At 41.1% G+C, this 16,493-nt stretch overlaps 1 protein-coding gene across 4 annotated transcripts in view; it reads right to left on the bottom strand.

Annotated features, from left to right (window-relative positions):
• The window catches only part of FGD4 (FYVE, RhoGEF and PH domain containing 4), a 140,078-nt gene that overhangs the window by 79,005 nt on the left and 44,580 nt on the right, over positions 1 to 16,493 (bottom strand). For 3 of the 4 annotated variants that reach the window (XM_003277804.3, XM_030804587.1, XM_003277805.3), the window contains one exon: positions 3,628 to 3,780. Coding sequence is in view for 2 of the 4 variants with exons in the window: in XM_003277805.3 (XP_003277853.2) it covers positions 3,628 to 3,780 (153 nt within the window). In the remaining 2 variants the exon portion in view is untranslated. Of the gene's footprint in view, positions 1 to 3,627; positions 3,781 to 8,103; positions 8,177 to 16,493 lie in introns of all 4 variants that reach the window. The other variant, XM_030804586.1, reaches the window with a different exon arrangement.

The raw sequence follows: 16,493 nt of genomic DNA, 5'->3' as shown, positions 1-16,493 counted from the left end.
CTAGGTGAGAGTTTTGCAAATGCAGCAACTGGTATTATAGTTTGTACGAATTCTTTGTTGTGGACTGTCCCGTGCATTGCAGGATGTAGGGCAATATCCCTACCCTCCACTCGCTGGCTGCACGTAGCAACTCCCACAAGCAGTGTCAAGCAGAAATGTCCCCAGATACTACCGATGTCCTATTGTCGGGGGAGGATATGCAAGTGTGGGCAAAATTGTCTCCGCTTGAGAACTACTCACCTAGAATAAGAGTCCCAAATTAAACTAAAACAACATAGTGTTGTGGGTGGCGGGTAGCAACTATCCGGGGCCGGTGGTGTTGGCAGTAAACGAATTTACCAAGACAGTTGTAAGTAGAGAAAGGCTTATTTATTAGACAAAGTATGAAAATACACTGCAAGAAAGCAACAGGCAGATCAGCAAGAGAAGAGCTGACTACAAAGAGACAAAGGCTTCCTGGGGATTTTACAGGATGGTGCTTGTGCTGGAGAGGGCTACATGCAGTACTGATAATGGCAACGCCAAGGTTGCGGTGAGCTAACTTTCATTTTTCTATCAGCCACGGTGTCTGGTGATAAGTCAGTGCAGGAAGATTGTGAGTTATTTGCACAGGAGGGCTACGTGCTCTGGACCAGGAAGAAATGCAGACTTAACAGTTTATCTGCCTTTTCTTTCTGCTTTCCCCTGCTCCTGGCAGCCTGACTCCCCTTCCCTTGTTAGGACCACACACACAGTGACCTTGAAGCCCCAGCAACCTCACCATTCACAACTTGTAAGGGATTTGCAGTGAGGCAGGAACAAAGGTGTCGGGGTGATAATTCCTTGCTCCATGCAGTAGGTCCCTATTAGCACCCCCTTCTCTTCTCTGCCTCCGTCACCCAAATGTTAGGAGAAATTAAAATTAGCTTCTCTCCACTAAAGAGTTAAGAAACACTCGCCGGGCGCGGTGGCTCACGCTTGTAATCCCAGCACTTTGGGAGGCCGAGGCGGGTGGATCACGAGGTCAGGAGATCGAGACCACGGTGAAACCCCGTCTCTACTAAAAATACAAAAAAAAAATTAGCCGGGTGTGGTGGTGGGCGCCTGTAGTCCCAGCTACTCGGCGAGGCTGAGGCAGGAGAATGGAGTGAACTCGGGAGGCGGAGCTTGCAGTGAACCGAGATTGCGCCACTGCACTCCAGCCTGGGCGACAAAGCGTGACTCCGTCTCAAAAAAAAAAAAGAGCAAGAAACAGTCATTATTGGGTACTGTTGATTGACTTACTGACCAATCTATGTGGCAGCTCATCTGACAATACTAAGATGTAGCCTCATTTCAGGGACGTTGGTCCCTGCATGGCGCATGTTCAAAGTTTTAAAGAATAGCAGAAACAAAGGGGAAGAAATGTAGCAATATAGCAGCGTGTTATCGAAGACCGGTTGTACTATGTGAGCAGACACATAGGCTGATGTGATGAGTAAAATATACAGCAGGTCAGGTTGTAATGAACGAGAAAAAAGAAAGTTCGTATGGAGTGCTACGGTCTGAGTGTTTGTGTCCCGAAATTCATGTTGCCATCCTCACTCCCAAGGTGACAGTATGAAGAGGTGGGGCCTTTGGGAGGTGATTAGGTCATGAGGACTGAGCTCTCATTAGTCAAATTAGTGCCATTGAAAAGAGGCCCCAGAGAGACCTCTCACCCCTTCCAGCCTGTGAGGTTATAGTGAAAAGATGGCCATCTATGGACCAGAAAGCAGGCCCTCGTTACACTCTGAATCTGATCTTGGACCCACCTGTGCACCAGAAAGCAAGCCCTCATCAGACCCTGAATCTGATCTTGGACTTTCAGACCACAGAACTGTGAGAACTACACTTCTGTTGTTTATAAGCTACCCAATTTATGGTATTTTGTTACAGCAGCCTGAACAGACTACAACATAGGGAAATATAAAGGGGCAGGGTGAAAGGCGAGGTTAAAATTTTAGCCATGGGTATCAGGGAAAGGCCAAACACTGCTTGAAAGTATTTTGAAAAAGAAGTATAAAGTACTCTGTGATTTATTTAATATCTGCAAATATTCCCTTTAGTTAGAAAAGTATATATACATAATTAGCCTATATTTAACATAGGAAGTAAATATGTATTTAAATAACTATATAGTGGCTTTAATATAACTACAAAACAGCAAAAGCAAGGTTAAGTGTTGTCTACTTAAAAAGGGGATTATTTTGGCACACACAGCTCAGGAAGGACACTCAGTATATCTGTCAATACACTGACTTTGGAAAACAATGAAGTATTGCACTGCATCTTCCAAAAATAAAGGCTTTTTAAGTAATGAAATTCTTCCTTTGATCAGGAAAATTACATCAACTACAATTGTATTCATTATTAATATTCTTACCTCACACTGGATCTTTGTCAACTCGGGTCTAATGGGCGAAATGGAATTTTATATTTTGGAAATAAAAAGGCTTAAATCATGGTAAAAAAAAAAGTCCTGTGTTTATATTCACGTCAATGCTGTAAGGTAAGGGAGCAGTGTAGTCAAAAGAAATGGTTGTAAGCTCATGAATAGGCTACTCATCTGAATCATCAATTATCTGACCTCGCTTGATAGTGATATTTCATACCACCACAAATATAATTGTAGTGAGAACAAGATAAATATCCCATAATCTAGAAGATTCATTTTAAACTTGTTCTAAAATTTTCTTTCAGAAATCCTTAAAACATACAACTTTAAGGAACAACACCACTTATTTTATAATGCATGCTCTAGAATACATTTTTCTTTGCAAGAACAGGAAAGAGACCTAAGTAAACACAAAATAAACAAAAACAGAAATTGATTTTTCCCAACTGTAGTAATTCTGACAATGCCCAGTATTATTTCTCATATCTGTTTAGCATTCATTATAAATGAAAATCTATAAGGAAGAAACTACACACTAAACCGTAGGGTAGCTTAGCTTTTGTGTTCCATTTCAAAAGGCCTTGCTCTCTATCGTCAAAAGTATAATTTTGTGCTTCTCAAAGTTAATACCCAGTTCACTGGAAATTTCTTTGTAAAAGGAAATGGTCACTGAAAAAAATCATTCAAGCTTCCTACCATTACGGCTTTTTCTTTACCCTCACTGGCCACTCAATCCTCAGTGAAGGGCTGTTACTGTTCCTTTCTGCGGATGACCTTACTATCAGGTGTTTTCATGCCCCACCTCCTTAATGTTTTCAAGTCATGTGCTTGATAAGTACACGAAGTGCCGTTTTAGAATTATGTTTCACAGATACTGACATCTAGCAAATCATTTCTTTCTAACAGTAGCTCCAAAGACATTTATTACACAGACAGTAAGTCCCTGTGCTAGGTCAGGCATAATAAAGAGATCACAGTTCCGTTAAGATGACATGCAAACAATTTCAGCAAAATGAAAAGATCCATAATAGAGAAATGTATGTTGTTTCAGGAGCAGAGCAAATAGCAACCTCTGCCTGAGAAGATGCACAGATGGACTCTTCTCTAAAAAATAATGTACCCGATTCCTTCCTTCTAGCTTAAAACACTTTCTTTGTGGCCATGATTTTTCTGGTTAGCCTTCATTGATCAACAAAGCACCCACCCTGATGGCAAACTCCCAGTGGGCATACCTTGTGGCTTTGGACTTGCAGCTGAGTGTTTCGCTGGCCTGTTCCCATTTATTCCCTGAGCCTCTTCTTCAGATACATTCTCACCCACCAGTGTGGTCGTGCTGCTTGTGGAGCAAGGTGGAACTAAAGCGATCTTTGGACAGGTACTGCTGCCTGCAAGAGTTCAGAAAGAAAGGGCAGGTAAGTATGGAGGCACAGCACAACACTGTCTTATAAGTTAAATTTCTCCTGACCCCATAAAACAAAAAGTCATAGTTACAAGACTAAGCATAGAAATACTTTTCCCACATGGGCTGGCCTTGACAAAGAGTTTTCCTGGGAACTATCTCATTCCATGTGCTTTAGGAATCTTATAATGGATGTTGACAGAAGATTGTTATACACAGGCCTCCTCTCCTTGCAGGGCCACAGAAAGGGCAGAACGCAGCTGCTACGATGTAGGCGAAAGAAAGGATGGAATTAATCCGTTAAAAGCCTTCCTTTTTAGTGTTGGGTCTTGTGGCTAGTCATAGAGCAACTCAAAAGAACAAAGGAGGAAAGCCCAACGTGACAGCTGACCTAAAGACTCTAGGAGAATGGCTCGATTAGAAACGAACAAATACACACGCGCCCACGTCCACACACACTCTCTCGCCCACTAGCTTACTCAGACTCCACATCCACATCCATGACATACGCTAACAGTGACCCATGTTTTCCAAAGAAAGGATGGCAAGATTATACAGGTAACATGGTCACATTTATATAGAACTCAAAAACCCCAAAATGTTCTTTAAAATCACACAAATACATCATGAGACATAGATGAAGAGGAAGAGATTAAATGTTTGTTCACTTTCTGGTATAAAAAGTTATATGTTGAATTTCAGATACCTTTAAAGAAGTCATGTGTCAGTGTTCTCTCTTTATTATGCATATTAGATTTCCTTCTCTTCTGGTTGACATGGTGATATTAAGACCACTGACTCTGCTTCAGAGAAAATAAAATTTCTACCAGGAAATTCACTATAATTGAATCAAAGAATGCAATTTAAGGAATTATCATTTGGTTAAGAAACAAAGAGTTTCATTTTTTATAGAATCCAGATATCTCAAAGAGAACTCAGAGATCTGATCAACTTTCTATTGAGTAAAAAAAAAAAAAACTCTCTTAATTCAATTCATTATTAAATAATATTGATTAAAAACCACATTTGGGTGAGGCATGGTGGCTCACGCCTGTAATCCCAGCACTCTGGGAGGCCGAGGCGGGTGGATCACCTGAGGTCAGGAGTTCAAGACCAGCCTGGCCAACATGGTGAAACCCTGTCTCTACTAAAAATACAAAAATTAGCCAGGTGTGGTGGTGGGTGCCTGTAATCCTAGCTACTCAGGAGGCTGAGACAGGAGAATCACCTGAACCCGGGATAGGGGGAGGTTGCAGGTTGCAGTGAGCCGAGATCGCACCATTGCTCCAGCCTGGGAAACAAGAGCGAAACTCCGTCTCAAAAAAAAAAAAAAAAAAAAAAAAAAACCAACAAAGAAACCACATTTGTGCTTTATTTGCTGTTGCTCTCCTTAAAATCTATCTTGGTAAAACAGATTTTGGAAAATATCAAGAGCTCCAAGTGCCGTCTCAACAGTTCTTTCAGAGCCAATACCAAAACAGAAATTAAATGACGCCAGGAGTTTGAGACCAGCCTGGGCAACATAATGAGACCTTCTCTTTACTTAAAAAAATAAAAAATAAAAATTAGCTGGGCATGGTGGTGCACGCTTGTGGTCCCAGCTACTGGGGAGGTTGAGGTGAGAGGATCTCTTGAGCCCAGGAGGTTGAGGAAGCAGTGAGCTATAATCACACCACTGCACTCCAGCCTGGTCAACAGAGGGAGACCTTGTAACTTTGAGAAAAGAAAAAAAAAAGGCGGGGTGGGAGGGGTGGTCCTCATCAGACACCCTTCTGCTAAAATGGTTTATCAGCAAGATTAAGCATTGTTTAGTAAAATATAACAAGAATTTTGAAAGCAAAAGTAATGAAGGATTGACAGATTATTATTAAAATTATAAAAAGGCTAGGTGCGGTGGCTCACGAAATCTCAACACTTCACGAGGCTGAGGCAGGCAGATCACTTAAGCCCAGGAGTTTGAGACCAGCTAGGCAGCCATGGCGAAATCCTGTCTCTTCAAAAAATACAAAAAAAATTAACTGGGTGTGGTGGCATACATCTGTAGTCCCAGCCACTTAGAAGGCTGAGGTGGGAGGATGGCTTAAACCTGGGAGTTTGAGGCCACAGTGAGCCATGATCACACCATTGTACTGCACTCCAAACTGAGTGACAGAGCGAGACAACATCTCAAAATAAATAAAATTATAAACAGAAGAAATACAGTTCAAACCTTTAAGTGTGTAAGCTTATCTATCTTGGAAAAAAGCATGTGAAATAGGCAAAGTATATCCCTAAAATCCACAACACGTCATGCAATCACTTGGCCTTTTAGGAGGAAAATCTGGATGCTTTTTCACAGTGATACTAAGAATGGCTTAAAGGCCACCTGCTGGGGTCTAGTGCAGGATGGCTGTACAGGCCCAAACAGTGCAGAGCCACAGCTCAACTACAAACTAGAGGAAGAAACTAATGTAATTGTAAATTGAGACCCTGAGACATCATCAATTTATAAGAGAAAGCAGCAACAATACTATACAAAGGGGGCAGTTAATGGGTTAAATGAGAAAACAAATTATGTTGAGTCTTTCTAAAAAGGTCATCACTATTACACATTAAAATATGAAAAAAGTTTGATAGTCTATTTAGAAATAAAACATGTCTTACCTAAATATTAATTTGAATGAAAACTAGGCACTTATTTCTAGACAGCAAACTTTCAGGGTATGGTAGGTTTCGCAAGTGTCATGTTTATAGAGAATATCTCCCATGAATGTGCCAAAATGCATGCAATGAGATCAACTGTGCATCTATTTTTAAAATAAGTTCATCAAAGTCATGATTACACATCTTTTGCAAGAGGCAATTAGATCAACATTTCAGAACATTGTTTATTAAAACAAGTCTGTAAACTCCAGCCACTATCACAAAGCATGAAAACATGGTGAAGGACACAGAGAACATTTACATTTTTAAACATTTGTTTAAAAAAACAAAAAGGCAATGACAAATACATAGAGCTCATATGTGGCTGCAAGGCTAAAAATACTATTAATAATTATTTGGCCCTTTACAGGAAAAAACGTACGGACCACTGGTATAGGTTAAACAAATCATGGTAAAAGAAGTTTGCCTAAAAGAAGCACCCTTTCATTAAACACTTCATCTGCTGACATCTTGGATAACAGCAACAAAAACTGAAACTTTTTGCTTGTTTATGACTGACCTAGCCTACTCATATTTGGAAACAGTCCTTATTTGGGTGCCAGTTGCCTAACAGGGAATTGAAACCAAAATTATAACCAGATGGTCTCTCATTCAAGAAGTTTTACATTAACTCTAGAGGTTCTTTGATTGGAAATTACAATATCAAGAAGAACCAGTAGGGCTGATTTATAATTATAAACAGTTATCTTAGAAACAGCCATAACAAATTACAGTATGTTAGTTAGCATGGGGAAGGAGAGGTATCCGATTTAAATACTATCTCCTCTTGAGGACTGGTCATCTTTTCATCCACTTTTTAGTACTAACCCATTTTGTACTCTGACCTTGGGTTGCTGACCTATGCTTGCTGGGTTGTATCTCCTACAGGAATCCCTAGACATACGCTAACCTCAAATACTCTCAATTGACCTCACTATTGACTGCATATAGCTTCCTCGTTCCAACTGCAGAGGCTGCCACTATGGCTTAACTTTCCTTTATCTGTCTTTTTTGGCATTTAAATAGTCATGCACTAAGTCACGCTTTTGTGTGGTAGATATGCCACATATACAATTGGTTAGGGTGACTTATGGCTACTATTTGCAAGACTCTGTTATAGGCTGTTATATTTTACCAAATCATTCTTGAATTACTCTACCCTGACCACACTATTTAGTTTTATTGCTACTCCGACCTCTACTTTATAGTTTGTTTTTTTCTGTAGCACCTGTGGCTTTCTAACAAACTACATTATTTGCTTTTTTTTATTGTTTATTGTCAGTTTTCCCTGGTTAGAATATAAGCTCCAGGAAGGCAGCAATCGTGCTCCTGACAAATCCCAGGAATACCACCTGTCACAGGGTAGATGCTCAATACATATTTGTCAAACAAATGAATTCTGGAGACCTTGGGCAACTGTCTCTGTTTGCCAAAATTCTTAGTTTCTATTTCATAAAAGATGTTTTCTAAAGTCTGACAATATGGAAATATGTAGTTTAGAGCCCAACCTATATAAAATTTTTGATATTTCCATTTAAATCTAAAATCCAAAACATTCAAAGTTATTCTACACAAATCCTCAATATTCAGTTAAAACAAAAAAAAAAAAATTAAAAGCTATACATACCCAAATAATTTTCTTCACAACCCAGAAGCAGATTGGTAAGCATCTGGAATTGTAGAACTCTCCAGATGTTTGTCTTGATAAAAAATAGTAACAGTAAAAAAAATCCCAGTTATTGACTGAATGTTTCTGTTATTATTTTCATTTATCATTATGTTTTTGAGACAGGACCTCACTCTGCCACCTAGACAGAGGTGCACTCACAACTCACTGCAGCCTCAATCTGAGCTCAAGTGATCTTCCCATCTCAGCCTCCTGAGTAGCTGTGACTACAGGCATGCACCACCACGTCCAGCTGATTTTTAAAAAATTTTTGTAGAGATGGGGTTTCTGTTGCCCAAGCTGGTCTCCAACTCTTGGTGTGAAGCAATCCTCCTGCCTCAGCCTCCCAAAGTTACGGAATTACAGGCATAAGCCACCATGCCCAGCATGTTTGTTTATTATTTTATTTACATTTACTAGGATCACTAACTTATAAGCATTACAGGCTGCCAATATTTCAGACTCATCATACAATGCTACCTAAAATTAAAGAATGTCATACTGTCAGGTAAAGCAAATGGCTTGAGATCTTTTGAATTCAAAAGTAATATAAACTCAAAATAAGACTTGAAGGGAGATAACTGCAGATATTCAATATTTTTAAAGGTCTCATGGTTGGATGAGCACAAAGTGTAAAAAGGCAACTTTGACTGTTATCTTTCTTAAGCATATCAACAATGTGGCCATGCAGTTGACATAAATGTACAGCCTCTCAAGACAAAAATAATTTTTAAAGCAGTAATTTTCAGACTAGAAATATTTTATTTTCCCCAAATTATACTCCATAATTATTTACTGAGTGCCTTTGTTTGCTACCCCGAAAGGATGAAAAGGATAACACTAAGATTTCTAAAGAATATTATTGTCTGTGGCACCTTAAAAGTTAGAATTCTGTTAGAACACAACCTGCTATACTTGTCCTAATTCCAATTTTGAACAGGAGCTGATAAGACCCATGGCCACAGTACTCGTTATAAGAAGACTGTATTGCTACAATAAAGATGTGGGCTCCAGAGGTCCAACACTCTCGGGATGGCCATTTGTTGTTAGAGGCCATGTGTCCCTGCGTAGGCATGTTAAAAGTACACACTCCGGCCAGGCGCAGTGGCTCATGCTTGTAATCCCAGCACTTTGGGAGGCCGAGGTGGGTGGATCACCTGAGGTAGGGAGTTCGAGACCAGCCTGACCAACATGGAGAAACCCTGGCTCTACTAAAAATACAAAAAAAAAAAAAAAAAATTAGCTGGGCGTGGTGGCTCATGCCTGTAATCCCAGCTACTCAGGAGGCTGAGGTAGGAGAATCGCTTGAACCCAAGAGGTGGAGGTTGCAGTGAGCCAAGATCACGCCATTGCACTCCAGCCTGGGCAACAAGCGCGAAACTGTCAAAAAAAAAAAAAAAAAAAAAAAGACACACTCTATGATGACTCTTGCATTGGAGCTGGCCAGTGTGCTCTGCTGTACCTTTGCATGCTGATTTCTTAGGTAGAGACTGAACTTACCACTGCAGCAGGAAGGCGGCTCTCTCTCATATTTGCCCTCACTACTGCCCGAGTTCCATGTGCTAATGGAGGTTCCCCTTTCTGCTGTGTTCAACTAAGAATGCTGGTTAAAGCCGGGAGTGGTGGCTCACGCCTGTAATCCCAGCAGTTTGGGAGGCCAAGGCAGGCAGATCACCTGAGGTCAGGAGTTCGAGACCAGCCTAGCCAACATGGTGAAACATCGTCTCTACTAAAAAAAAAAATGCAAAAATTAGCCGGGTGTGGTGGCGGGCGTCTGCAATCCCAGCTACTCAGGAGGCTGAAGCAGGAGAATCGCTTGAACCCAGGAGGTGGAGATTGCAGTGGGCCGAGATTGAGCCACTGCACTCTAGCCTGGGCGACAGTGTAAGACTCCATCTCAAAAAACAAAGAAACAAATAAAGATTACAGAAAGATCTGGCTATTTACAGTACACAAATTACTCTGTGTGTGTAGGGATGACCAGAGTGGAAGGTGGGAGTAAAGAGAAACCACAATCAAGTACATGTGTCTCTCTCTGCCTGCTTACAAAAGGCAGTTCTAGTTGACACCATCTTGAGCTGGAGGAGGTTCGCAGACTGCTGCGCTTTATCTGAAAATTGTTTCCAATTCAGCATAACACCCATTTCTTGGTCCCTTCTTTTACAGCTAAGCATAGCAATATGGAAGAGACTGGGCAATAGATTTATTAAAACACCTCGCGTTACTGCTGTGTTGGTGGTGAGAAACGGGCCTGAGAAGTTGCCCATTACACACGATAAGATAAATGCCGAATTTTTAAACGATCACATTTTTTCGCCAGAGCCTAAGATTCATAATAGTTTTGAGCTTTAATATCAGTGAATACATCATGAAGAACTCCAAGCATATTACTGTGCAGACAGGCCTGAAAACTGATGGTATATTTTTCTGGTATGATCATCTGTATCAAAAGGCAACTCAAATGCTAGGTACATGCACACTTAGGCAGCTTTCCTTGATCCCTAAAAGCATGACATTCAGCTGTTTGGATACCAATTTTATCAGTTATTGTATTAAGCACTAAATACAGTTCTACAGCAATCTAAACATTCTTCAGCCCTGTCAAATAACCCTCATTTTCCTGTGGTCAAATCATGGCTTCTCCATCTATGATGATCAGCTGGGTGAATGACTTACTTTCCCTGTACTTCAATTTTGTCGTCTATAAATGAAAATTCATAGGATTCGTAATAGTATCCACCTAGGTTGCTGTGAGGATTAAATTATTAAATTCTAGTGAGCATACTCCAACAATAGCTAGCACATGGTATATCTAAAATAGTTATAACTATTTGAAATTACTAACACTGATGTAATAATGCTGCATGATGCCGGGGGAGTGTTCCTTAGTCTCTGCTCCTCCAGCCTCCTAAGCCTCTTACTTGCTGTCTCCTTCTAGGTCTGCCCTGTCTGCTTATATTTGCCCTCACTACTGCCTGAGTTCTATTTTCCTACCACCCAGTACTTGCTCATGCTGGCTTTAGCAGCGGCTGTTAGCTTCACTGCCCAATGCCTCTGCTACTCTCTGGGATTGCCAATAGACCATTTTGGATAAATTCTGGCAAAATCATGACTCTTGCAAACTAATATAATAATGAATTATTTACAAATGTATGGACCTTGTATATCAAGTATGAATCTCTTATTCACCAAAGATGGTAACAGGATTAGTAATGATAAAATGCCTAACAACCGATATGCAGCTGAATTTACTGCAAATAACTCCAGTCTCAAATAATTTAATCATAATTCTCCTCCAAATTATTTTCACAATATTTCACATTCTTGTAAGTGTGTGTCCTGGATTCTAAAAATGTTTTTCATTTCTTCTCCATTTGACATTTCTTCATTTGCTAGTATCGCAATTGCTAGTTTTTGATAATTAGTTGTTTTCTGAAAAGCATGTTTAAGTGCTTATGAACTTTTTTCTTTCTTTCTTTCTTTCTATCTTTCTTTCTTTCTTTCTTTTTTTTGAGACAGTGTCTTGCTCTGTCGCCCAGGCTGGAGTGCAGTGGCACTGTCATGGTTCACTGCAGCTCTGACCTTACAGGCTCAAGTGATCCTTTCACTTCAGCCTCACAAGCAGCTAGGACAGCAGGTGCACCATCACACCCGGCTAATTTTTTAAAAAAATTTTGTAGAGACGGGGGTCCCACTATGTTGCCCAGGTTGGTCTCGAACTCTTGGGCTCAAGTGATCCTACTGCCTCGCCCTCCCAAAGTGATGGGATTACAGGCATGAGCCACCACTCATGCCCACCTACTTTTTAAAAACTCAATGTGTGATTTTAATATATCTTATCTGTATGCTGCTGAAGTACTAACTGGTCTATAAGAATTAAGAATAGCCAATGATCAACTGTAAAAAGAGTAACAAAACCTATCAAGCTTTTACTTTATTCCACTCTTTGTTTTTTTCTTTTTCTCCCTGTTTAAATGTACTGAGTGATAACTCCTTAATTAAAAGTGCCAGGTACTCGACTAATTACTAGAGACAGAAAGACAAATAAGACACTATCTTCACCCTCAAGTAACTCATGGCTAATGGGAAAAGAGACATGAACAATTCTATAAATATTTGGAATGCCTGCCTTACCCCCACATCCATCCCCAGCCGACTGCAGTTGGGAAGCAAAGGCATCAGCCCAGGCATAGGATGATGAGCCTGGAAGTAAGGCCGTGCCAAGGGGGAAGAGAAGAGGAACGCTGGAGACGCGCTGGGGAAACAACTGGCAGGGGCACTAGCTGTAGAAGGCAGGGCCAAGGCGGAGGAAAGGATGACACTTACTTCACAACATTGCTAGTGTGACAGGGAAACAGTGCCTTTCACTTTAAGAACCCAAGAAGAACACTGTTTTGTGTGTGATGATTTCAGGAGCCAATGAGGCGAGGCTGTCAAAGATGCAGTCTGCCTTGACATTCGCTGGCCTTAGCCGTCCCTAAACACATCATGTGCCCTCATTTTCAATCTCATTGTTATTATTAGATATAGTCCCTTTGGTACTTTCTTTAAACTACCATTTTGTTTTCATTTTAAGGGAGTGGGGAAAGCCTATTTGCCTAATTCAGGGCCAATTATACACAGGCTCTGATCCATTCATTATGTTTTGTTGTTTGTGGTCTCACTTGTCCTTCCTCCTCTAAGAAGAGCTGATTTCCTGAATTCTGTTAATAGCAGCAACAAATATCAGCCAAGCAATTCGGATGGAAGGATGAGGGGGAAGCACTCAATAAGAGCCTAGATGACTTTTTTGGGTGTTTGCCGGTTCCTTCCGAACCCCAGAATTAAGAGCCAGGCGAAAATGAATTCAGAGCACATGCCACAGGCCCTGGAACAACTTTTCCCTAAGTGTGTTCTGTGGAGTGCTACTCTGAAAAGAGGATCCCTCCTCTCCCATCACTCCTGGCCACATCCAGGATTCTGTATGAAATATCTGTTATTTGCCCAGTTTTAAAGCTTCATCTTGTACACTTACAATACTAGTGGGCATATCAGAGGCTCTGACAAGCTCTGCGATAAAAAAAACCTGCTTAACTCTGAACTCAGCGTTTGTCTGGAAAACCTTTCCACCACATATTATTGTAAGTCAACTTCCCATAGAGCTAGTATATCTTGGAACATGTTTCGGGAAAAGCTGCCCTAGGGACTCTGTCCCACGTTCCTGACAGCTATGTTTTGGCGGTTTCCCAGACCTTCCCATTGCCGTTACTGGCACGTGCTTTTGACTTCTCGGTAATCATCTTGGGTGCCCTCACGCCCCGACTTTGAAATCATGAACCCAAACTCCAACCTGCCCTTGGACCTGATCCCATATGTTCCCAGCCTTGAGGCTGCATGATCTCATGATGTTCTGACTACAAAGCAGCAGTAGGGCAGGACCCAGGATGCCTGAGTTCTATGCATGGAGTCTAAAAATGGAGTAGCCCTCAGCCTAAAAAATCAGATGAAACCACATTCTGTAATTCTGCCAGTCCACTTTCTCTTCATTCTCTCCACCTCCCTCATTTCTCTCAAATGCAAAATCCCACAGCCTAACAGAATTGGAGGCATGCAACTTAGGAACCACAGGAAATCTCCAAAGGAACTGGTTCTTTCCTTGAAGTGGTTATAAAATAAATCTGCATGCTGCTTTAAGTACAGGAAGCAAGTTTCATAATAATTACCAATACAGAGAATAGTAATATGGAAATGCAGAATAATGCATGCAGTTTTATTTCATTGAGACAAGTATCATAAGATCTCAGAATACAAAAGCAAATTTCTGGCCTTTAGTTCTAAGTAGCGAAAAGATATATTAGCCCTTTGCTTTGTTACCTCCTTGTGGGTTTAAACTCTTAAGATCGGACAAAACACTTCATTTGATAAGAAGCTTGACTTCACATTGAAGATCTATAATCCAACCACCCCCTCACACACAGATGCCGCAACAGGGTACTAGGGGATGCTCCCTGGAAAAAATCGTTTTCAAAATGGCCTTTTCTCAACTGATTTGCTCTCTGAACACCAAGGCAACTCTGTAAATGCAATGTAACATATAGCTTCAGGCAGGGATACACCGATGCTGAGACATGTCCTTCAGTAGCATAATACTAAAAAATATTTATCCTGAATATCACAAAAATATTAACAATCATAACTTGAGGCCGGGTGCAGTGGCTCATCCCTGTAATCCTAGTACTTTGGGAGGCCGAGGCGGGTGGATCACTTGAGGTCAGCAGTTGGAGACCAGTCTGGCCCACATGGTAAAACCCCATCTCTACTAAAAAATAAAAATAAAAATTAGCTGGGTGTGGTGGTGGGCACCTATAATCAGAGCTACTCAGGAGGCTGAAGCAGGAGAATCGCTTGAACCCGGGAGGCGGAGACTGTAGCGAGCAGAGACCGCACCACTGCACTCCAGCCTGGGCAACAAAGTGAGACTCCGCCTTAAAAAAGACGGGATTTCATAGTGCTTTAAAACTAATGCAAACTTGCTTTTAAATACTACTACTATTCTTACTACTGTTAGTGATAATGGTAGAAATCATATCTAATAATATTGAGTGTTTATTGTGAGCCAAGCACACATTGTGCAAAGCACCTTATATGCGTTATTTCATTTACTCCACTCAAGAATACTATGATGTAAAGTATAGCAGGCATTTTTATGTCCACTATAAAGATGATTAAGAGGTGGTAAGTGGTTAGGCTGGAGTGTGTGTGTGTGTGTGTGTGTGTGTGTGTGTGTGTGTGTGTGTATTTTTTGTTTTTACATGCAGACAGGCTGGAATATAGTGGCATGACCATATCTCACTGCAACCTCAAACTCCTGGGCTCAAGTGATCCTCTCACCTCAGCCTCCCAAGTAGGTGGGACTACAGGTCTATGCCACCACACTCAGCTATTTTTTTTTTCATTTTTGTAGAGACTGAGTCTCATCATCTTGCCCAGGCTGGTCTCAAACTCCTGAGCTCTAGTGATCCTCCTGCCTTGGCCTCCCAAAGTGCTGGAATTACAGATGTGAGCCACCGTGCCCAGCCTTGCCTGATGTTAAATGTCATATCTACATGTGGTTTGTAAGCAATTTGTGGACACAGATTCTAGCTATTGATTCTTTGGCTTTCAATGAGCAGGTACACAAGTCACTGCAGCTATTTGCCCTAATTCTGTGCCTTTATTAGGCAAGATTATGCAGCTAGGAGCTTCAAAATATCCAGGGCATCAAAGAAATCAATTTAAGAAATATAAGGTAAGAGGAACATGAGTCTTGATTTAGGATAACTCAATAGACATCAAGACAGAGTTCCAGATTACCTTGCCTGTTTCCAGCTTTGAACCACTTCTCACCACTGCTTCAGCTCTGCAGACTCCCGACCTTCCTCTTTTCCTCTTGTTCTGCTCCCCATTTCTGACCTACACTTGCTTCTCAAATCGCGGCTGATGAGGCCTCACCATTGTAGACTCTTCGACATTCTCTCTGGAAGCCAGTGGGCACACTCTCACAGACTCACTCTGTGCTAGTCAAGTCCTACTTCCCTCCGTGCTCTATGGCTGTAGTTTCTGCTAGGCCTGACCCAAACCTCCTCAGGGAGGGGTCAGAAAAGTGCTCACGAGGCACTGTCACATAGACAGCACACCTCATTTCACCTTTGGCATCCCTAAAGAATGGGACAGATACCTGCAAATTACAGGTAAATAAAAGTAGGGTTGGTTAAAAGTGGCAAAGCCACGAGTCACAACAGGGCTTTTAATTCCAAGGTCACTGCTCTTTCCACCACAACTGAGGGCCCTGTTGTCACGTCAATATGTGTTTTGCATTAGAAATGGGTTCATGTCTGGGGTGGTGGCTCCTGCCTGTAATCCCAGCTACTTGGAAGGCTGAGGCGGGAGAATGGCTTCAGCCCAGGAGTTTGAGACCAGCCTAAGCAACATATTGAGACTCCATCTCTTTAAAATAATAATAAGAAGAAAAGAACAAGAAAAACAGGCTCATAATCTGGAGCTGTACTTCTAATATTTGGGTGGCTGTGGGAACCCATTAGCATTTGTTTAATTTTGCTAAAGAGTCTACTGGCCACACATAAGTACAACAAAGATCTCAGATCCAAATGAATTGAAATAAATATTGTTGTGAGAAACTACCAATATTCACAAAAATAATTAAAGACAGTGTATCATAAAACAGATTTTAAGAAAAACTTTCAGATTTAAAATGAATTCTTAGAATCTGTTCCAGGAAATTAAGATAATTATGAATGCCCTAGAGCAAATTCAGATCTTTAATTCGCTTGAGAATTCAGCAATTATACCCTGCTACAGACTTCAAGCATTTC

Source organism: Nomascus leucogenys, chromosome 23, assembly GCF_006542625.1.
Source record: "Nomascus leucogenys isolate Asia chromosome 23, Asia_NLE_v1, whole genome shotgun sequence".
Classification (NCBI taxonomy): Eukaryota; Metazoa; Chordata; class Mammalia; order Primates; family Hylobatidae; genus Nomascus; species Nomascus leucogenys.
Note: the sequence above shows the minus strand (reverse complement) of the source record. Positions and strands in the feature narration are given on the sequence as shown.